This window comes from Felis catus, chromosome D1 (assembly GCF_018350175.1).
Source record: "Felis catus isolate Fca126 chromosome D1, F.catus_Fca126_mat1.0, whole genome shotgun sequence".
Taxonomy (NCBI): Eukaryota; Metazoa; Chordata; class Mammalia; order Carnivora; family Felidae; genus Felis; species Felis catus.
The window spans coordinates 96,014,296-96,038,584 of NC_058377.1; the positions used below are offsets into that span (position 1 = coordinate 96,014,296).

At 41.4% G+C, this 24,289-nt stretch overlaps 1 protein-coding gene across 1 annotated transcript in view; it reads left to right on the plus strand.

Annotated features, from left to right (window-relative positions):
• Positions 1–5,207: 5,207 nt before the first annotated feature.
• The window catches only part of HSD17B12 (hydroxysteroid 17-beta dehydrogenase 12), a 167,597-nt gene continuing 148,515 nt past the window's right edge, over positions 5,208–24,289 (plus strand). Inside the window, exon 1 of the mRNA XM_003993185.5 lies at positions 5,208–5,505. Coding sequence (XP_003993234.2) covers positions 5,346–5,505 — 160 coding nt within the window. The 5' untranslated portion in view covers positions 5,208–5,345. The remainder of the gene's footprint in view (positions 5,506–24,289) is intronic.

Here is a 24,289-nt window from a genome sequence, read left to right on the forward strand (position 1 = left end):
CAAAGGACTGCTGTTCAATTCCAAAAGTCTATAACCATCTGGAACCCAAAGGGCTTACTCTGGCATAGATCATTTCAGTCTGTGGTGCTACTGTTCTTCTAGTCAATAAAATAGTTAATATTCATAAAAGGCTGAGGTAATCAGAATAAATGTGTGCATTTTTAATAAAGATTATTCCTGCTCAGACATTATAGGAAAAAAAATGGCTACCAAAATGAGGTGGTTTCAGTCTTCAACATTTCCTCAGTAAAAATACCATACTCAATATGAATTCTAACAACAGTAGAAAGTCAATTTCTTTTTTTACTTTTTTTTTCTTTTTTAAATTTATTTTTGAGAGAGAGACAGACAGAGTGTGAGCAGTGGAGAGGCAGAGAGCAAGGGAGACATAGAATCCAAAGCAGGCTCCAGACCCTGAGCTGTCAGCACAGAGCCCGACATGGGGCTCGAACTCACCAACTGTGAGATCATGACCCGAGCTCAAGTTGGACACCTAACTTATTGAGCAAGCCAGGTGCCCCAAAAGTCAATTTCTATGGTACCTGTCCTTGTTTATTAAAAAAAATCCAAAATCAACAATTATTTTTTATTGTCTGTTTATTTTTATGTCAGTTGCTGTGGTCGGTCCTGGAGGCACATGTGTGTGTTCTTCAAAATCACAACCAAACCCTTAGTGGGTATTTGTTGCTCTCTCCTTTCCTCTACCCGGCCTTCCTCTGCCAAGTTTATTTCTACTTAACCTTAGATCCCAGCTCAAAAGTCACTTCCTTAGACCTTTCTGGGCAGTCTTCTCTTCCCATGAAAATTAGGTCCTCCCTTTATCCTCTTTCCTTAAGCCCTATTCTTTTCTTCTTTATACTCATTACAATTTTTATCATATAATCAATTGGAAATGTACTTAATGTCTGCCTCTCCAGCTATTTTCATTTATTCGTCATTCATTCACTCCATGGGTATTTATTGCATACCTACCAAGTGTCAGTTACTCTTAGATGCACATCTTAGGTGAACTTACAGTGGTGAACAAGAAAAGGTTATTGTCTTCACGATCTTACGTTACTGGGAAGATGGACAAAACCCAAGTAATCAAACACTTTGAAAGCATTAAGTGTTATAAGGAAAATAAATTAGGGTAAAAAGATAAGTAGTGAGGGGGCAAAGGAGAGGAGGCTATTTGGTCTATTCATGTAGGTCCATCAGAGAAAACCACTTTAAGTGGGAGATCGTGTGAACAGAAGCCCAAATAATATAAAGAAGTGAGCTTTAGGAGATAGAGGGTAAGAGGTTCTGGGAAGAGAACAGGAAATAGAACTGCTCTGAGACTGCAGTGAACTTGACTTATTTGAGGAAATGCAAGAGGTGTGGCTGGAATCAAGTGAACACAGGAGAACGTGATCGATGCTGCTGGAGAGGTGAGGGCAGAGAAATGAGTCTTGGAGGATTTTGTTTTTAATCTGATTTATAAAGTCATTGAAGGGATTTGAGCAGAAGAAATGATATCTAATCTACTGGGGGAAAAAATCCACTCAAGTTGCACAGAGAACAAACCCCACAACAGATTCAGGGAGACCAGTTAGGAGGAGGCTATTCCCATATTCCAGGCAAGAAATGCTTGTCGTTTGGATTAGGTTGTTAGTAGCAGAAGTGGGGAGTAGTGATCAGTCAAGATATATTTTGGAGATAGTGTGAACAAGACTTGTTGAAGAATTGAAGATGGGAATGAAATGCAAAGAAAAAAAATCTAGGTTGACCCCCAGGTTTTACACCTTAGAAAGCCAGTAAATAGTGGTGCCTTTAACAGATTGGAAGAAAAGACGAGGTGTGTGTGTGTGTGTGTGTGTGTGTGTGTGTGTGTGTGTTTGATGGGGATGGATTCCGCTTTGAACACGTTTCCCTTGAGGGGCGCCTGGGTGGTGTAGTCGGTTAAGCGTCCGACTTCAGCCAGGTCACGATCTCGCGGTCCGTGAGTTCGAGCCCCGCGTCAGGCTCTGGGCTGATGGCTCGGAGCCTGGAGCCTGTTTCCGATTCTGTGTCTCCCTCTCTCTCTGCCCCTCCCCTGTTCACGCTCTGTCTCTCTCTGTCCCAAAAATAAATAAATGTTGAAAAAAAAAATGAACACGTTTCCCTTGAGATGTTTATTTTCAAAAATTTTTTTTCAATGTTTATTTATTTTTGAGAGAGAGAGAGAGAGAGAGAGACAGAGAGTGGGCAGGGGAGGGGCGGAGAGAGAGAGACACAGAATCCGAAGCAGGCTTCAGGCTCTCAGCTGTCAGCACAGAGCCCAACACAGGGCTTGAACTCAGAAACTGTGAGATCATGACCTGAGCTGAAGTTGGATGCTTAACCAACTGAGCCAATCAGGCGCCCCTGAGGTGTCTATTTTTTTTTTTAATTTTTTTTTCAACGTTTATTTATTTTTTGGGGGACAGAGAGAGACAGAGCATGAACGGGGGAGGGGCAGAGAGAGAAGGAGACACAGAATCAGAAACAGGCTCCAGGCTCCGAGCAATCAGCCCAGAGCCTGACGCGGGGCTCGAACTCACGGACCGCGAGATCGTGACCTGGCTGAAGTCGGACACTTAACCGACTGCGCTACCCAGGCGCCCCATGAGGTGTCTATTTTTATTTTACATCTGAATGAAGATGATGAGTAGGCAGGTAGAGATTACATGTTTATATACACCTCTGAGTAGAAGTTGAGCCTGCCTAGAGACATTAGGAATTCATCAACTTACAGTTGATATTTAAAACCAAGGGATGGGATAAAATCATGTAGGGAGACTGCGGAGAGAAATAAAGAGACCTGGGGTCTGAGCCCAAGGGCACTGCATCATATAGAGGCCAGCATGATGAGGGGCCACTTAAGGATTCTGGGAAGGATCAGCTGTTGAGGATAACAGTGGTTACCCATTGTTGAATGGTAGAGCAGGATGAGGACTAACAATTGACCATTTGCTCACTATTGTATATCCAGTACCTAGCTCAGTTTCCGGTACATAAGGACATAATATTTGTTGAATGAATGCATCTTCACTTCCATTTATTTGACACATCCTAGAGTGTCTCTAGGATCCAGGCACTGTTCTACATTCTATGGATTCACAACATCGTGTTCGCAATAATTTTAAGTTCTAGTGGGGGTCATAGACAGACATACAAATGCATCAAAAATACACATTGTCAGTTTATTTTTTTTAAGATTTTAAAATAATCTCTATACCCAATGTGGGGCTCAAACTTACAACCCTGAGATCAAGAGTCACACACTCTCATGGCGCGCCCGGGGGGCTCAGCCGGTGAAGCATCCGACTTCAGCTCAGGTTATGATCTCATGGTTTGTGAGTTCTAGCCCCGTGTCGGGCTCTGTGCTGACTGACAGCTAGGAACCTGGAGCCTGCTTTGGATTCTGTGTCTCCCTCCCTTTCTGCCCCTCCCCCACGCTCACTGTCTCTCAAAAATAAACATTAAAAAAAAAAAAAAACAGTCACACGCTCTTCCTACTGAGCCAGCCATGTGCCCCTGTATTATTAGTTTATACCTCTCTTTCCCTCCTAATGCCCTATTCTATTTTTTAATACAAAATTTTTAAGTTTATTTATTTTGATAGAAGGAGAGAGACTCCAGCGTGGAGCCCAAGGTGGGGCTGGACTCAGGGCTCCACCTCACAGACTGTGAGATCATGACTCGAGTTGAAACCTACTGATCTGCCCAGGTGCCCCCCTTCTGCCCTATTCTAAGGAGCATGAATATTTGGAGGGCCCTTAGCAGATGAGCCATGATGAATCAGGATATATACATTTGCGGCTATATGGCACATGAAGACTTTGGCAAAAGGGAGAGGCTGAGGGGGAGGAATGGTGGGATTTCACTGAATTGGACAGGCAGCCTCAGCCAAAGATATCAAATTCAATTAATATAAAATGTGCCTGCTCAAATCCCTTGGCTGAATTCAGTTGACAGTTTATAAAAAACAGTAGCAGCCTTAAGGTTATACTTTTATAAGAGAGTAGAAAAAGAGTGGGAGGGTGTGGTTGGGCAGGGAGAGAGAAGGCTTTTAAACTAAATATTAGAAAATTATGACCTTAACTTCAAGTTAACCGTTGACCCTCAGAATTATTACCCTTAAATTCCTGCCTTTTTTTTTTTTTTTTTTTTTTTTTTAAAAGAAAATCTCCAGTCTTGAATCAGCAGTCTCTACTGGTTAGGAAAAATTGTAGGTGTCTTACATGAACTCAAATCCATGCCAGAAAAAGAAACAACTCTTGATGGGGCGACGAGAGTTGCATTACACAATTTCTTTATTGCATTACACAATTTCTTATACTTAACTTTGCTGAGGTAGTTTTCTTATCTCTACTAGGACCACACACTTTTGTGTCCCCTCGCACCCATCTCTCCTCACAGAAAATGTAAATTAAAAAGAGAATAAAAGAAAAATCTCTATTGTCCTTTACGGTCCAGTTAAACAAGGAGTCCCTTCCCCAAACTACTTATTCATCAAGCTGTGTTCCTCCATTTTTCATTCATCTTACAGCTCTTCTGCCACTGTGCATTATAGTTGTTTGAGTCCATGTAGTTATTTGCTTTGAACTCCAAGCCCTTGGGAACTGTGCTGTTTAATGCTCAGGGCGGAAGGGAGCATTTAGAAGGTCCACAGTAAGTGCCTGTAACCTGAGGGAAGATGCGCTGGATAGAAGGCATAGAAACAGGAGATGCAAGCCTTTATTCGGAAAAGTTTATGGGAACAATAACGGCACATTTAACAAAGAAAAAGAAGTGTTTAATAAAGAGGTGAAAATAAAACCATGACTCCACGCCCACTTCTTACTACCACCTTTCCATTCACTCGTGGCTTCTCAGACCCCATTCCCTCCTAAATCCCGAGCTCAAACGAGGCTGTCTCACTGGCCAATCGGAGCGCTGTCTTCCGTAGTCGTGAGGACTGCTGCAGCCAATGAGAGACCTGGGCGAATTGGTGGGGTGAGACACGCCGCCCTCTGGCGGAATCCTGGGGGCGTGGTGGCGTGCTGGGCGGGGCTGAAGCTTGATTGGCAGGCGAACGATCAGCAGTCTTAGAACGGAAACGCGGCCGGGGGCACGCCAGGGGGGACATGGGCGGGGTAGCGAAACTGGAATCAGCCAATGGCTGACGCACTAAGCACAGAAGGAACGCTAGACCACCAATGGCGGCACGGATATGGCGCCGTGGGCGGGGTTTAGGCCGAAAGAGGCGCAAGAGAAGCGCCTGTTAGTGTCGTCCTCACCGTCACGGGCAGGCGCTTCTTCCTGGATTCATTCATTCGTTTTTTTTCATTCACGAAGGTAGTAAGGCCTAGTTGAAAGCCATGGAGAGCGCTCTTCCTGCCGCTGGCTTCCTGTACTGGGTGGGCGCAGGCACCGTGGCCTACCTGGCCCTGCGCATCTCGTGCTCGCTCTTCACGGCCCTTCGGGTCTGGGGTTTGAGTCACGAGGTAGGGGTCGGACCCGGGCTCGGAGAATGGGCAGGTGAGTGCAGTCCAGCGCCGCCGGCCCCTTCGCCTCTGCGGCGGCTCGCGCTGCTCCGGGCCGGGGCCTGGCGGGTGGTGACCAGCGCCGGGCCTTCCCCTTTCCAGGTCCCCTGTCCTTCCTGAAGCTCCTGCGTCCCGCGTACGCCCCTGACCCCATTAGTCAGCTACTGGCTTGCCTAGACTTGTAGAGGTTTTAAATACTTAATACGTTGTTGGCCCAGCTCAGCGAAATCTGAAGTGCCACTTGGGTGCGGGAGGAATCTGGCCGGAACTGCCAGGGGCTTGTGTCCTTTAAGCCATTCCTGGTTCATGGCCGGGAGTCAGTCACCTTGCTGCCTCCCCAGTCACGGTGTACGCCACCTTCGTTAGCCCCTAATGAGTGTTTTTAAAGTAAAGTTTTTCGCTTGACCTGAATAATGGCCCCGTGCTGACGATGAAAGCATTTTGTTGACTTTTTGCGGGGGGGGAGGGTGGACGAGAAGGACATAGAATTTCAGAAGTCTTTCTGCTTTTTGGAACCTTACCTCTCTCTAGTTACTTGGATTCGGCCTATTTCGTATCATTTGCAATTAAAAAAAAAAATTCTCCTTAAACTTTTCTGGAGTCTTAATGTGTAACATAAGTATTGCTTCTGCAAAACGGTAACTTGCTCTCTAGCAATCAGAAATACTTTTTGCAGAAGAACATTTGTAGCAAAAAGTATTCCCACTAAGAGCTAAGCACATGGATCTAGTTCCATTCAGTTGGAGGATTTTAAAAATGAAAGAGAAAGGTCGGATTGGAGAAGTTGGGAAAATTACCTGCGGGGAAGTTGTGCACTGGCTTTTTATCTATATTTTTTGTTTCTGTATTTTTCATTTCTTTGGGCTTAAACTTTAAAAAAATTTTTTTTAAAATTTATTTTAGAAAAAGAGAGCACGAGCGGGGAGGGGCAGAGGGAGGGAGAGAGAATCTTAAGCAGGCCACACACCCAGCGCTGAGCCTGACTCTGACTCTGATCCTACCTCTGAGCCACGACTCTGGGATCAGGACCTGAGCCGACGTGAAGAGTCTGACCCTCAGCCAAGTCAGCGGCGCCTCTGGGTTTTTTGTTTTTGTTTTTGTTTTTTTTTTTAAAACCGAGTAGTGTGCTATGGTTGTTCTCTGTAATGATTTATTCTGCTGGTTTATGATTGAATGTTCACTTGACCGAGCATTTTATTGAATTTTGGGATAGTTAGGGGGTTTGCCTTCAGACTAGGCTCATGTAAGGTAGACAAATAATGTAACAACATAGTCTTTATTCATTCAAAAACATTTAAACATAAGATGTAAGAAATTAACCTTTTGGGACAGCCACATAAACAGAACACATCTCAAGTAGGAATGGATTTGTATGAGTTCTGTCCATGATGTGAAGCAGCTATTCACATCATAGTACTTATTTTTAAAAAATCACTTAGTGTTTTTTGATATTCCTTGAAAAACAAGTGAAGTGCTCAAGTTGATTATAATAAAGTTTATGATTTTGCAATTGACTTGCCCAATTTCTTGATTGTTGTTTGGAGAACTTGCTTGTGAACTTTTGTAATAGTTACACAAGATTCCAATGCATTAGGAAATTCTATATCAAGATGAAGTTTTGTGATTTGTAAGCAAAGAGTAATGCTAATAATTTTTTTTTAACTAAAATTGACCCTGGTGTCTAATAATTCTAATGATCAAAGTCATCTATATATGAGTTTATAGTAAAAGTATTGAAAAGATTTGGTTCCAGAGGAAGGATATTTGATAAATTGAAGGAAATGTTTAAAAGATTTAGAAGTGAAATTTGAACCAGAACACTGGGATATAACTGAAAGGATCATAGTGTCTAAGTGACACTTTGTTGAGTTCAGTCTACCTTGGATTGTTAGAAAAATCTCTTTTTCAAGTACTTATGCAGAAGAAATGATCAAGTTGTTATTTGTAGCATTACATGTATGTGGTGGCCTGGATCTTAAAATATTTCCTTTACCTCTCCAAATTCAGGGAATCTTTGAGAAACAAAATTAAGAGTAGCTCATCTTAAACAGGTTATTTGTATCAGTTGGAGGGATGAACTGCAATAATTTGACAAAGAAAGCAGCAGAGATGACACTTGAATAATTAGGGTTAAACAGATTAAAATTAGATAATTTTTTCAACCAAAGTTATGATTTTGGAATTAATTTTTGTGCGTAAATAGTACTAATAAGTTTTTCCTCTATAAAATGGGTATCTTAATCCTGTGCAGCCTTCTTTGAATAAGTGGTGTTAGCAGGCCGTATTATGGAGGCATTATCTACTTTCTGGTACTAGCATTTAACATCTTCCTCTCCATAACCTATTAAATATTTTAAGTATTATGTAGTAATGTGCACTGAGTTGATAATATGTTTTTATTCTTGTTATTCTTAAGTCCCTTCGTGTGAGTATGTTTAATTTCTCAGATTTTAGAATCTGAAGGGGAGGGAGTGTGGGTCCCAATTTTTTTTTTTTTTTTGGTCTTTTCCTATAGTAACTGGTGCATTGATCACATAGCTTTTCTAAATTTAAAAACAAAAGTTTAGGGGCGCCTGGGTGGCGCAGTCGGTTAAGCGTCCGACTTCAGCCAGGTCACGATCTCGCGGTCGGTGAGTTCGAGCCCCGCATCGGGCTCTAGGCTGATGGCTCAGAGCCTGGAGCCTGTTTCCGATTCTGTGTCTCCCCCTCTCTCTGCCCCTCCCCCGTTCACGCTCTGTCTCTCTCTGTCCCAAAAATAAATAAACGTTGAAAAAAAAAATTAAAACAAAAACAAAAGCTTGGAAAAATGAATACATCGTATGTATAGCATGGCAACTATAGTTAATAATACTTTACTGGAAATCTGAAAGTTGCCAACAGATTAAATCTTGAAAGTTCTCACAGCAAGGGGTGCCTGACTGGCTCAGTCGATAGAGCATGTGACTCTTGATCTTGGGGTCATGAGTTCAAGCCCCATGTTGGGCATAGAGCTTACTTAAAAAAAAAAAAAGTCACCACAAGAAAAAAATTCTGTAACTATTATGGTGATGGATGTTACCTAGACTTATTGTGGTGATCATTTCACAATATATACAACTGTCGAATCATGATTTGTATACTTGAAACTAATATAATGTTGTATGTCATTATATCTCAACAAGAAATAAACAAACCCTGAAAGTTTGTAAAAACTCGAAAGCAGGTATTCTTTGCAATTAGTAAAAATATTTCAGATCACATATTCCTAGTTAGGGTCTTAAGACCATCCATTACTTGGCCCACACTCTAATCTCTCTCCTTTGTGAGTTAGGTCTTTTCCCTGCTTCTTTTCCAGTACCATTTCCACCCGAGTTAGGAATTGTGCTGATTTCACTAGGACCGACAAAGAGGGTTTTGCCAATATTGCCTGTCATTGTTACGCGATACTTGTATCTCTTAGGAGAACAAAGAACTCCTGTGAACGTGGAGCTTTAGTTGTTGGAAGGTCACTGTTGTAAATAATCAGAAGAAGATTGCTAACAAAAGTGGTCAGTTTGTACTAAATAAAGGAGAGAACAGTCGTTGCTGTGGAGAAATAAAGAATGTAATCTGTAGGCTTTGGTTTAAGCATAGATAAATTTTGCATTTATTTAAGCAGTTTCCATCATACAATTCATCTAAAATGATTGATATTGAAATAAAGTGGAGGTGATAGATGGAAAGGCAAGGTAAGTATACTTCTAAAGCCAAGATACTTCATAACTTTCAACCCACGACCACACTCTGAGCTCTTGTGTTTAGTTTTTAATGGAGAGGATATTGCTGCAAGCAGCAAAGAATAAAGGATCCACTGGGGCGCCTGGGTGGCTCAGTGGGTTAAGTGGCCGACATCAGCTCAGGTCATGATCTCCTGGTTCGAGAGCTTGAGCCCTGCATCAGGCTCTGTGCTGACAGCTCAGAGCCTGGAGCCTGCTTCGGAATCTGTGTCTCCCTCCCTCTCTCCTCCTCCCCTGCTTACACTCTCTCTTTCTCTCTCAAAAATAAACAAACATTAGAAGAAAAAAAAAAGAATAAAGGATCCACTAACCAGTGAGATTTAAAAAATAACTTCATAGAGATATAATTCATACCATACAAGTTACCCATTTAAAGTGTATAGTTCAATATTTTTATTATATTCACAGGTTGTGAATATAACCATTATAATTTAAGTTTGGAATGTTTTCATCCTCCTTAAAAGAAAACCTATACCTGTTAGCTGTCACCCCCCAACCCTCACCCCTTCAAGCCCTAGTCAACCACTAATCTACTTTCTGTCTATATGCATTTACTTATTCTGGATATTTCATATAAATGGGATCCTACAATATGAAGTATTTTGTGACTGCCTTTCATTTAGCACAGTGTTTTCAAGGTTCACCCATGTTGTGGCATATTTCAGTGCTTCATTTCTTGTCATTGCTGAATACTATTCCATTCTGTGGAGTGAGTTTAGATTTTGCAAAGGGTTTTTACCTCTGCATTTTGCTGTCTGCACATCTATATTAGCAGATCCCTGAGATTTTGCAGCTTTGGATGCTGATGGAACTCCATTTGGCCCTGTAATATTCCAAGGTTTTCCTAATTTAGTGGACAGTGAAGACTTAGAAAGGTTATGGGTTGGTGGGGTTCTTTTGTAGAAAAGCCATTCATCAAAACTGACTTTGTTTAGCCAAGCTCCAAGAATCAAAGGATTCTGAAAATCAGGTGTGATGCATAATTTCTGTTTTTACAGTGGATAACTACACAGGATTGGTCTAGTTACCTCCAGTGGTTGAAGGCTGCTTGAGTAACTAGGGTCTGTTGACAGTAGGTCCCTTTCTTAGGCTTTGCGGTATCACATCATTTGAGGAATTATGTATGAAATGTTAATTATTTCAATTGGCAATCCCGGAAAAAATAAATACCATTGAATGCTTGAAGTGTTCCAGGCACTTGACATAGTCTATATTTAATCTGTCTCTGAGCTATGCTCTATTATCCCCAGTGTACAGAGGAAGAAACAGAGGCTTAGGTAAATGACTTCCCTTGTCTATGGTTTCATAGCTAGTGAGAGAAGATCAGGATCTGAAGCCAAGTCGTCCATTCTGCAGTGCACGTGTTTGCGTGTTGGTGATTGGTTTACACACTGCATGAGTAAGTACTTGGGGGTGGCTTCCTTTATATCCTAGGCATATATTGCTTTTTATTAAATAATTCTTGAAGCTTTTATTTTTAAGTAATCTTGACCCTGAGATCAAGAGTCACATGCTCTACCGACCGAGGCAGCCAGGTACCCCAGAACACATCGCTTTTAATTGAAGGCACACTTTCAAATTTGCACATGCTTGGTATCTCTGGAAGCATTGTAGACTAGGGTAGAACGTTTTAGAATCGAGTAGCTCAGGATTTTCTTCAGATTTATAACCGTGAATCTTGTTGCTCCATGAAAAAACACTGGAAAGGCAGTCAGGCGCCTTAATAAAGCAAAGCGTTTGACTACCATCACTGTGGGTGGATCTGACCTCAGATGCTGTTTATTTTCTGTTTATTACTCTGGTGTTCTCCGATGGATTCAGTGATGCTCTGGAAGTCCAGCTTGATACATGTAATATGCTTCCTGTTGACATTCAGGAGACTTGAGTATACCTGTTCTTGCTGGTGAGCTGATGTTGTTCACAGTCGTGCCATGTTTTTTAAGAACCCAATTTTGTTTGTTTTTTGTTTTAAAGCAGGGCAGGTGAAGGAGGGCAGAGAAACAACATAACAGTTCTGGAAGGTGTTTGTTCGTTCTGCAAGTTAGCTCCAAAAAGGGAGTCCATGGGCCTAAATGGAACAAGGTTTCCAGATTGGAGTTAGCAGGGCAGCCTTAAAGATGTTGTGCTAGAGCTGTGTGAGAGGAAGCAGAGGCGGAGGAGAGTCAGGCCGAGAGCATGCCTTGGTCTTACTTGGAGGAGAAACCAAAGAAGGTTTTCTGGAGTTAGAAATTCAGCCTCTGTACTCTGAGCTAGAATATCTTTTCCCCACACCCTCCCATTAGCCCTCACTATCCCCCTGCCCCCCTCTTTTTTTCTTCCTTCTTTCTCCCCCTCCCCCCCTTTTTTTATGCAGTGTTAAAGTTTCCTATTTGGAGGTCAAACCTGAACCCTTGGAGGCTCACACCTAGACTTGAATTTTAGCTTCTCTACTCACGAGCAGTGTGTAACATTGAGGAGGGTAGTAAACATCTCTGAGCCTCACTTTCCTCATCTGCAAAATGAGGATAATAGTGTGTGCCTGTTTCATAGGATTCTTTTGAAGGGTAAATGGGAATACTTATTCTATGTAAAACAGATAGTACAGTGCCTGACACACAAAGGCTGATAACATTATTAGTAATCTTATTAGCCTCACTAGCATTATGTACTAATTACTTGAGCTAATTGACAAGGTAAGTCTTGGTAAGAAAAAGTTAATATCTGGGGCGCCTGCATGGCCTAGTCAGTTAAGCGTCTGACTCTTGATTTAGGCTGAGGTCATGACCTCACGATTCTTGAGACTGAGCCCCGTGTTGGGCTTTGCGCTGACAATGCAGAGCTTGCTTGGGATTCTGTCTCTTTCCCCCTCTCTGCCCCTCCCCTGCTCATGTTCTCTGTCTCTCTCTCTCTCTCTTTCAAAATAAACTTAAAAAAAAAAAAAAGTTGATATCCGGGTGACCACAGAAAGATAATCTTCAGAAAGAAGATTATCATTGTTGTTGCAACTGAGATTATTGAGCTTCAAAACTATTTTTTTTTTCATTGTTTTGCTTGGTTGAATTGAGGATAATTTATTTCTTTCAGTTTCTGAAAAAAATATGCTGAAAGATTTAAATAATGAGATTTATAAGTTTAGAATACATGGGTAAGTGGATTTGAATAGATCAGTTTCCATGCCATCAAATGCCATTTGTAGAGAAGGATAAGTTAAAAAAACACTTTTTAAAAATAGTGTACCTTGGGGTGCCTGGATGGCTTAGTCGGTTCAGCATTCGACTCTTGATTTTGGCTCAGGTCATGATCTCATAGTTTGTGAGTTGGAGCCTTGCAGCTCCTTGGAGCTGATAGCACAGAGCCTTCTTGGGGTTCTCTCTCCCTCTCTCTCTGCCCCTCCCCTGCTCTCTCTCTCTCCCCCTCTCTCTCTCAAAAAATAAAAAAAATAAAAATAACGTATCTTTTTCACTTGAGCTGCTGTAACAAAAATACTGTAGACTAGATGGCATCTATAGACACCATAGACTGTGTCATCACATGGCAGAAGGGCCAGGGAATCCTCCAGAGTCTCTCTTATAAGAGCACTAATCCCATTCTTTAGGCTTTACCCTCATGACCCACTCACCTCCCAAAGGCCCCCCCTCCTAATGCCGTCACATTGGGAATTAGGATTTCCACATAAATTTGGTCCTTACCACACAAATTCAATCTATAGCACAGTGGATCCTTTATTCCATTTCTCTTCTCATATTTAGTGAAAATAAAAATATAGCAGTTTTCATCCATCTTCTGGGATAGATGGAGGTTAATGTTGGGAGGCTGGGTAAGCAGAGCCTTTGCTGTGCTTGGTGGAGAGTTTGATATATTCATTTGTCCATCCACAACCACAAATACTGTTGAGTGCTGTCCATGGACCTTGGAATAGACCAACGGGCTGGTGAACAGCAATCAGATGAACAAATTGTGCTGTTAAGTGATAAAGAAGACCTGCTTGGTTCTGTGAGAGCTTGTGAGTAAGCCCCAAGAGAGCTGCCCTGGGGACGTGATGAGGGAGCTGAGATCTGAAGGGAAGGGAAGAGTAGCAGCAGGAGCAGAAGGAACAGCAGGTGTTTGGCTCCTGAGGCCGGACGTTGGGCGGCTTGCATGAAACAAGGCCTGAGTGACTAGAGCCGAGAACGGGTGGGCACGATGCAAGATGAAGAGTGGAGGGAGGGAGATTGGGCCGGCAAGCGGGGCTACTGAATCTACGCGAAGGTCTAGGAGAACAATTGAAGGGATTTTAAGCACAAGGATAATGTTGTGGATTGCAACTTCAAACAGAATTCCTTGTTTCTATGACCTTCCTGACACTGTTGCATTGCCATAGAGATGGACCAGTGGAAGTTATTCAGATCACCTCAGTCAAAATTGCCTTAAAAAACCCAAACAAACCCAAAATGCAAATTCATACTTTAGAGTGTGGGTGACTACTCTTGTGCCATTCATTCCTGGTTATCATCTTTCAGAGACCATTTCTTCCCTGGGGGAAAATATCTAATCACCATGGTGTAGGAAGTTCTGCCCTTACCAGGGACTGGGTGATAGGGTTGTTGAATGAACTCTGAAACTGGGCTACTGCTTTTTCGAGGTCAGTCCATAAAACCATGGTGTGGTAGCTGAGAAGCCTGCCATAAATCCAGCACCAGAGGGAATGCTGTGTTTTATTTACTCATTTTGTCTAGTGAAACAATTGGTTTGCCCTGTCTCTGACTGGCAGTTCCAGGGAGACTATCCAGTTTCTGCAGAGTTCATCTTTACCACCATTAAGTGAAGTTACTTCTATTTAAATGATCTAGTCAGTGGGGCAAGGGAGGAAAGGCTAGCAGACTTAAGATTCAGAACAATGACCATCTCTCAAGAGTATTACATGTGTTAACAGTAGTGATAAGGGGACCATTGGCTTTGGAATCAGAATAGCAAGGGTAAGCTTTGCTAGTGGCTAAAATGTTTGAAGTTGGGGTGCCTGGGTGGGTCAGTCGGTTAAGCGTCTAACTTTTTTTTTTTTAATTTTTTAACGTTTATTTTTGAGAGACAGAGAGAGGCAGAGTATGAGCAGGGGAGGAGCAGAGAGAGAGGGAGACACAGAATCTGAAGCAGGCTCCAGGCTCTGAGCTGTCAGCACAGACAGAGCCCAACACGGGCCCGAACTCACAAATCACGAGATCATGACCTGAGCCTAAGTCGGACGCTCAACCAACTGAGCCACCCAGGCGCCCCCCCTTTTAAAAAAAAAAAATTTTTTTAACATTTATTTATTTTTAAACGTCTAATTCTTGATTTCAGCTCAGGTCCTGACCTTCTGGTTCGGTTCAGGAGATCGCACTGTGCTGACAGCATGGAGCCCTGCTTGGAATTCTCTTTCCCGCTCTCTGCCTCTCCCCCGCTCACACACGTGCCTCTCTCTCAAAATAAATGAACATTAAAAAATAAATAAAATGTTTGACATTGGGCAAAGATAGTTAACCTCTGAGAATAACTTTCTTCATCTATCAAATGGGGCTGATACTTTTCAGGAGTATTATGACAATGAAGTGAGTTGTGAATGAGGTTCTAGTGACATCTTTTATTTGTATACATTACTCTTATTTGATGAAGAAGGATTATTGAAGCCAAGAATAATGTAGTTCACTCAGCTGATAAACTATTAGAAATATGAAGTTATGAACTGATCAGTTAAGAGGAGATTAGTGCCATGAGAGGAAGATTTCTGGCTTTGTGAAAAGATTTACCAAGTGCTTCCTTGAAATCTGGCTCCCCTTAGTGAACCTCAGATACGAAGGTTTAGGAAAATTCAGTTATGTGCAACTTTTCCACTGAATTTGTAAAGACCTTAAAATTATCTTTGACTCTTCTTCTCTCACCCCACATATAGTCTGTTAGGAAAGCTCATTGACTTTAACTTAAGAATATCTAGAATCCAGTCCCTTCTACACCCTGGTGTAAGCCACTGAAATCTCTTATCTTGATAAAATAGCAGCCTCCTGTCTCTCTAATCCAACATTGGCATCCCCCTACAGTCGATTCTTCTACAACAGCTAGAGTGATCCTTGAAAAGCTCATGTTGAATCATGTGATCCTGTACTCAGATCCCTCCCCTGTCTTTTCATCCTGTTCCTATTAAAAACTTCTGTGGTTGACGAGGCTTTCAACCACCTGCCTTCTGGCTTCTTTTATCTCTGACCTCATTTCTGCCTACTTTTCCTCTCTCTCTCTCTGTCTCCCTCCCAGTCACTTTCACTTCCTGCTTGAACACGCTTCCTTGAACTCACTTCCTTGGACGTGTTTGGCACTGCTGCCTTAGAGCCTTTGGTTAGTCATTCCTCCTGGAATGTCCACCCCTCTGCCCCTGCCCGTATCCACATGGCTAACTCTTACTTCCTCCCTCCTGCCTTTAAACTCATAATCCTCTGTCCCTGACCCCACTTCTGATCCCCATTACCCTGCTGTCCTTGTCCTTTTTCATAGCACTTGTCACTATCTCCCATGTTGTATACTTTGCTCATTTATGATGTTTCTTGTTTGCCTGCCCCCCTTTTTTTTTTAATTTTTTTAACATTTATTTATTTTTGAGACAGAGAGAGACAGAGAATGAACAGGGGAGGGGCAGAGAGAGAGGGAGACACAGAATCGGAAACAGGCTCCAGGCTCTGAGCTCTCAGCACAGAGCCCGACGCGGGGCTCGAACTCACGGACCATGAGATCATGACCCGAGCTGAAGTCGGACGCTCAACCAACCAAGCCACCCAGGTGCCCCTGCCTACCCCTTTTTTGAATGGAAGCGCCATGAAGGACCAAAGTCTGTCTTTTTTGTTCACTTATGTATCTCAAGCACCTAGAACAGTGCCCACACATAGTAAATGCTGATATATATTGGTTGAATGGATAAAAATATCTATTAAGTAAGGTTTTCCAGTATTGTTGAGACTGAGGGTTAATGAACTTGGTGGGGGAATTATATTTTCTTTCTCTATTCTCTTAAGTGATTAGTTATAAATGTAAGAAATATTAACAGTTTCCCAATCTCTAAAATGAGATTATTTATTTTTTATTTTTTTTTAATATATGAAATTTATTGTCAAATTGGTTTCCCACAACACCCAGTGCTCATCCCAAAAGATGCCCTCTTCAATGCCCATCACCTACCCTTCTCTCCCTCCCACCCCCCATCAACCCTCAGTTTGTTCTCAGTTTTTAAGCGTCTCTTATGCTTTGGCTGTCTCCCACTCTAACCTCTTTTTTTTTTTTTTTTCTCCTTCCCCTCCCCCATGGTCTTCTGTTAAGTTTCTCAGGATCCACATAAGAGTGAAAACATATGGTATCTGTGTTTCTCTGTATGGCTTATTTCACTTAGCATCACACTCTCCAGTTCCATCCACGTTGCTACAAAGGGCCATATTTCATTCTTTCTCATTGCCATGTAGTACTCCATTGTGTATATAAACCACAATTTCTTTATCCATTCATCAGTTGATGGACATAAAATGAGATTATTTAGTATGAAACCAAAATATAGATTATAATCTCAGGAAGAAGTTCTCCCAATATAGACTCTGGAATTAGACAACCTGCTTTTGAACCCCAACTCTGCCAGTTACAAACTACATCATGCTGACTTCTGTGTGCCTCAGTTTTCTCTTCTGTCAAATCGGGATAATAATAGGTTTGATATGATGATTACATGAGTTAATAGGTGTGAAATACTTAGAACAGTCTTTGGCATTTATTTACCAAATGCTATATAAATGTTAGGTGATATGGTTGTTATATCAGCTGTCACTTTTACTTGTGGGGGTAATTCTTCTTCCCATCTATATCCATCTTCTTTTTCCCAGAGTTTTCATAATAATTTACTGCATATTCCCTTCGGGATGGTTATCAAAGATCTCAACCCTAGCATGTCTAAAATTCAGCTTCTTTGCTCTGTCTTGCTTGTTCTGGACATCCTTATTTTTGCTAATTTTAGAGTCACCCAGCCTCTAAATCAGGATGGCAAATTCAAATGTCTCTAGCAGGTTAAGTAAATGAGTGAAGTGGACCAGGTGTAAATGCGTGCGTGGGTACCGCCCCAGAGATTAGTCATGGCATAGACTCCTCCTCCAGTTGTTACCTGTCGGTAACATTGGCCCTGTCCCCTTGGATTCTTCCTGAGAAGCCCCAAATAGCAATTTTCAAATGGAAAGTTTCTTAATTTTTTAAGACTGAGGCACATTTCTCAAGTGTACTCTGTGGACCAAGTAAATTACTCCAGGGGGTCAAATGCAACAAGTGGCCAGCCTGCTCCTTCACCTCACGTCTTAGAATCACACTCCTTTCCCCCTCTAGCTAGGAAAATGCCATCACACCGAATCTACCAGCACAGGCTCTCTCCCATCTGTACTTTTCTCCAGGTTCCTTGATGTATCACCTCCCTTTGGTGGTGTGTTGCAAGTTTCATCTTCCCCCAAAATCTCGAAACAAGTTACCTGGTACACCTTACTCAAAAACTTCAAGTTACCTAATAATGTCTACACAGATACCAAGCTGCTTAGCCCTTTTTCATCATGTTCTTATGTCTATTTCTGGTCTCATTTCATAATGTGGCCCTTTCTGCATCTTTTCTTGGATGCATCTCCAAATGACTTACTGTGTCCTAGACATGCCTGTCCTTGCATATTCTTTCTGCTTCTGTGTCTTTGTGCAGGGACATGTAGTAGTTTCATTGGTTGTTGAATGTTGATCTCACTCTGCTAGGAGTGCTCTTTCTCTTCCTATTACACACCCTTCCTCACTCTTCCTCTGTGTGAAATTCTACCCACTTTTCAGAGGCCAGATTATGAATTTTTTGGCTGCCCAGGTGGAAGTGTACTTTTGGAACCCTGATACTGCTTGTTTTCTATCTTGTGGGCTTTTCCCCATTTTGCCTTATTAGTCATTTGTGTATACACACACATGCATATGCAATACCTCATTTGTTCTAAACTATAAGCCCCTGCATAGTGCACAGTAAGTAATATTTGGTGAGTGAATATTTTTTCCTTGAGGTTCTGGTGTATTTCAGTTGGGGGTGGGGTGTTTTGCTTGGGTTTTGTATTTTTTTTTTTGCAAAATGTGCACACCATATTTGTTTTTTGCTTAAAAAAATTTTTTTTTAATGTTTATTTTTGAGACAGAGTGCAAGTGGGAGAGGGACAGAGGGAGACAGAATCTGAAGCAGGTTCCAGGCTCTGAGCTGTCAGCACAGAACCTGATGAGGGGCAGATCATGATCTGAGCCAAAGTCGGATGCTTAACCAACTGAGCCAAAATAGGTGCCCCATTTTTTTTTTAAGTTTATTTATTTATTTTGAGAGAGATAGAGAGTGAGATAGTGAGTAGGGGAGGGGCAGCAAGAGAGAGAGAGAATCCAAAGACTGTCAGCATAGAGTCCAACACAGGGCTCGAACTCATAGTTCAGGAGATCATGGCCTGAGACAAAGTCGAGAGTTGGACGCTTAACCAACTGAGCCACCGAGGCACCCCCATTTTTCTTTTTTGCTTTAAAATTTCAAGTGACACACACCTAAAAATCTAGATTGAAATTAAACCAAGGCTGGTTAGATAAAGAATGGTTATAGAATTATTATATTACAGCAGGGCCTGGATAACAATTTGAAAGTGTGAAATGCAGTGAGATCAAAAAGATGTCCTTAAGTAGAATTGGTAATAAGCTAACCTTTTTTCATCTGTGGTTTTAGGAAATTGTTACAGGAAACCAACCACTCTGCCACATGTAATAAACACTTAACTATTAATGGAATTTTAATAATATATATATTGTTCATCTCCAAATCTTTACAGAATTCTTGGAAATAGATTTTCTTTTAGGAAGAAAGACTTTTCCAATTAAAGTTTTGGCAAAATCTTGCTAATTGGTAAGGTTGAGTGAATTAGTGAAAAAAGAACTCTAGGATATGTTATTTTGAAGTCCTGCTACAATGTGCCCAAACCTTCTAAACACTTAGACTTTTTAAATTGTTGGAGACATTGAACCAAATTCCCTGGAAAACCTCTTGGGTGGGAAAGTCATTGATTGGTAAATATGTATAGCCAGTAACTTCTAGAAAGTTCCACAGAGTGTGTTGGATATGTACTTTATTTGCCTCATGGAAAGAAATGAATATGACTGTTGGTTGATAATTTTTACAAAACTTTAGTCAGTCGGGGCGCCTGGGTGGCGCAGTCGGTTAAGCATCCGACTTCAGCCAGGTCACGATCTCGCGGTCGGTGAGTTCGAGCCCCGCATCGGGCTCTGGGCTGATGGCTCAGAGCCTGGAGCCTGTTTCCGATTCTGTGTCTCCCTCTCTCTCTGCCCCTCCCCCGTTCATGCTCTGTCTCTCTCTGTCCCAAAAATAAATAAACGTTGAAAAAAAAATTTAAAAAAATAAAAAAAAAAACTTTAGTCAGTCATTTTGTGAGAAACTTAGGAAAATTGGAATGTCATCAGGAAGCAGAAGAGAACAATGACGGAGTGATGAAACCAGAAGGGCTATTGAAGAGGGTGACCTCTTCAGTTGAACTCTGAGGGAAATGTTCTGAAAGAGGTAATGAATTGCTCAAGATCATACATCCAGTTAGAGAATGGCCAGGCAAGGCAGGTCGGTGGCAAAGGGCAGAGAATGGCGGACTCATCCATGGTAGACTGAGCTAAAACAGTGGCAGGAGAGATGTAGAGTAGAAGGGATTTGTCAGGGTGGTCGGTGCTGACAACAAGGATGTGGGCAGAATTGGACTTCTTTATATATTCAGCAACTGGTATGGGGCAAAAACAGCCCTCACTGTCCAAGTGCCCGACCCCTTGAAGAAATGACATGCACCTCTACCCATCAAGGGTGCCATTATGTCATGCTCTTGGTACACCCTTTCACAGTCATTAAGACTGGGGTAACTTTCTCATTAAATACAATGGTGTAAGCTGAGTGAGTTGATCCAAATCTCTTACCTACTGTCTCAGCTGTGCTTATACCCCCAACTACAGATTATGTTGATGACACTGAATTGCCAAGGAAATATTGTATTGTTTTAGTATGTGTTCCTCAAGGTGGCCAGGAAAGGCTACAGTATCTTTTAGAAGTTTAAATGCCAGTTTTAGTGCTCCCTTAACATTCCTAGTATGTAGAAAACTCATTCTCCAGATTGGTTTTATTGTAATGACTGGCATTAACTGCTCACGACCAAGCTAACTCCAGTAGAAATATTGCCAAGCTTGCTTTAATGATAGCTGAACCTCCAGACTTGTCACATAAACAGAGCTAATGCAGTAAACAAGCTTTCCTAATCTTGCGCATTCAGTCTAATAATTTTGCTATGGAACAGGGAACTGCTGCTTATCTGTGTTTTCCAATACCTCTCTTTGCCTGTCATGTGAAGGGAGGTGATGATCTCTTTATAGATAATGTGAAAAAAAAAAACACAGTGGGTTAGACAATAGTGTTCACACATTCTGAATTAGAGGAGGCTGAATTAATGAAATTTTACTGTAATGATGACATATTAATTTGCAAAGTGATTTTGCAAGTATTCTCAGATGGTTTCCACAACATCCCTGCGAAGCAGGTTAGGGTTGGTTTTGTTATTTCCACATAATATGCCAGAATCAGGGGGAGATACAGCGACCGACATCGGGGTTACAGTCAATGACAGAAGAAATTGAATCTAGGTTTTCTGGCTCCAGCCTCCATGTTCTTTCCACTTGCCTGCCAAAGTTCCTGATAATGATTTTTAAGGCAAGTTGGAATACCTGTACAAGAGCTTATACGTTGGAGACTTCCTCAGACGTTGTCTAAAAGTGAAAGGTCTGTTTATGCCATGGATCACAAGAATAACTGGATGTGCTTGTTAAAAATAAGGACTGTAGGTCTTCACTATAGACCTACTAAATCAAAATCTCTAAGAAAAGAATGTGGGCAAATGTATTTTTAACAAATAAAGAGGATTCTTAAGATCATGCATTTCGGGAAACACTGGACTATGGTCAGGCTGGCCCTAAAAGAAGACAGGGGACTTAGACACGCAGGCTTTTTAGCCAGATGTCTATTCTCCGTACCGGGGCTTGATTTATAATAGTGTTAAAACTTCGGCGATTTCTGTACTAAATATTTACTAATAGTTTTGACAGTGAATAGAGATTCTATTTTAGGCTATTTCTGTGTTTCTGCATTTGAAATAGATTCGGAAAAAAATAAAACACTTGGAACTTAAATATGTTGCTATACAATGAGAACCACAAGCAGCACATTCAGAATTTCCCAGTCTTTACTAATTGGAGATTTGGGGTGAGAATAGGAGTGTTAATAAGAATGCTTTTTTGGTAGATGCAAATAATAGAAGTTTAATTTGCTTTTGGTTTAAGTAGGACCATAGAAGGATAGCTGAAGACTTTGGAAGCTTAACTATAAAGAATTGAGAGAATAATAATTTTCTTTTTTTCTGTTTGTGATACTATTTTTTTTAGTGACTTTTTTTGTAGTTTATTTTTATAACATTTAGAGAAAAGAAACCTTTAAATCTGCTTTCTTTCTTTATAGGTAGATTTTAAAAAATTATCTTTACTATGAAATTAATGTAAGTGATACATATTGATGGTTCTTTTTTAAAAACTTTATTTATTTTGAGAGAGAGAGAGGGCACGCGTGCGTGAGTGGAGGGAGGGTCAGAGAGAATCCCAAGAATGATTCCATGAATTGTGAGATCATGACCTGAGCCGAAATTAAGAGTCAGATGCTCAACTGACTGAGCTGCCCAGGTTGCCCCAGTATTGAGTTTTAAAGGGCCAAGAGACCAGAGAGGATGTTCTAATTATTTTTTTCTCTTTTTAAAAAATGTTAAGTTCTCCAAATGATGAAGAAGGAAAATGGGTTTAGGTTTAATCAGAAGGAATTTCCATTTTAGTTGGCTATGGGCCAGACTCAGTACTGAGTATGGGAATATAGTGGTGATCAGGAATGCCGTAGTCTCTGTCTCCATTGGTCTAGCAGAGGACACGGATCGTTACATAAGCAGCTCCAGAAAGGGCTTAGAGAAGGTTTTCTGGAAGAAATAATGTTTAATCCAAAGTATGGAAGAAAAAGAGAAGGAAGACGATGATGTTAATAATGGTAATAAGACATAATACTTATGAAAAATCTATGTCCCAGATACTTTTTTTTCCCCATTAAATTTTTTATTGTGTCCTTTTAGGGGTTTTTAAGAGCTGTAAATTCAAAGCTGCCGATGACAGAAAAAATGTAACTTTAACAATCGCATAACTCATTATGGGGAACCCCAGATACTTTTCTAAATACCTCATCGAACTTACTTAATCCTCATATAATCCAATAAGGTAGGTCCTATTCATATCCCCATTTTACTGAAAGAAAGCTAAGTTAATAGAGGGAAAGCGATTTGCTCAAAGACACATAGCTAGTAAGTGGAGAAAGATCCAGGATTTGAACTGTCCCCTGAACTTACTGTTAACCACTATGCAAACTACACTGATGAATTAGAGATGAGCAGGTGAGGGCGGCTGGAGGATCAGGGAGCCTTTCCAGCCAAGGGACTGAACATTCAGGAAGTTTGGGCCGAACGACCTGGAGGAGAGAGGCAAGAGGTAAGGCTGGAGAAATGGGCGGGGTGGGGGGAGCAGTCATAAAGGACCTTGAGGCTCTGGTGAGGGTTTAGTATCCTAAGGGCCTTGGGAAGTCATTGAAAGATTTCAAGCAGTAGAGTGTCATGATCAAATTTATAGTTTGGACAGCTGAAATTTTGGAGAATGGATGTGAAGGGAGCAACTCAGGATGTAGGAGACCCGCAGGAGACCGGTTGTTGTTGTTGTTGGTGGTGGTGGTGGTGGTTTGGGTTAAGATAATGGGAGCAGGAATGAGACAGGGAATCAGAGAGAGGAGGTGCAAGTCATGGGCCTTCACCATAAATAGGTTGTGGGGGAGAAGGAGACGGCAAAGTCCAGAAGGATTGTGACACGTCTGGACTCTGGGCAGATGATGCCACTAGTCACTGATGTTGGAAACACAAGACAAGGAGCAGACTTTGAGGGGGGAATAATGAGGTTGATTTCTTACAGGTTCTGTGTGGATGTCAGGCAGTCTTGCAACAGATTAGGACCAGGCTGAGCCTAATGTTGTGAGTTCTCTACTGAAGTCTTTTGGTTTAGCTGTCATTCTATAGTTTTCATAAAGTTTGTGCTATAGGAAAGTTTGGAGACTCAGCATATAATATATTAGGAAAGGTAGCATAGTATTTTTGAACGGTTTGAGGGAGTGTGGCCCATGTAGCACTTTGTGCCTTAGTTCAGTGAATGTTGGCTGTTTCCTTTTCGGCAGAAAAGCCGGGAAGTGTAGTGGACAGTGTATTAAACTTAACAGAACACCTGAGTTCATAGTCCACCTTCTCACCTTTGACACTTACTGGCTGTGGAATCTTGGGTCAGCTACTCTATTTCATCTCTCAAATATGTCTAAAAATACCCACTTTATGTTCAGAGATGTTGAATCTCTCTCTGAATCCTCTTTGTAGAAAGTACAAAGCATTTTATACATATTAGACATTGGGCCTTTTTCCCTCTTCCGTTTTCAATTAGAAATCTAGAAATAGAATTGCTCCAGAACTTGATTAAATTGTTTGTGTGAGGTTCAAGTTGCTTCCGAGATTTATTTTGAGATTTATTGCAACTTTGTCGTGATCAACACCTGAGTCTCTTCTGATGTGATTATCTAATATTATCTAACATATGTCAATTTTAGAATGTACCTAAAACAAAAATTTTTTTACAACTTTGTTAGAACATAAGCTTGGTTTCTGTATTTAAAGTGAAACTAATTTGGGGTGGGAGCCTGGGTGGCTCAGGCAGGTAAGCATCTGGCTCTTGACTTTGGCTCAGGTCATGATCTCACAGTTCGTGAGTTTGAGCCCCACATCAGTTTCTGTGCTGACAGCTCAGAGCCTGCTTGGGATTCTCTCTCTCCCCGGCCTCTCTCTCTCTCATTCTCTCCCTCGCTCATGT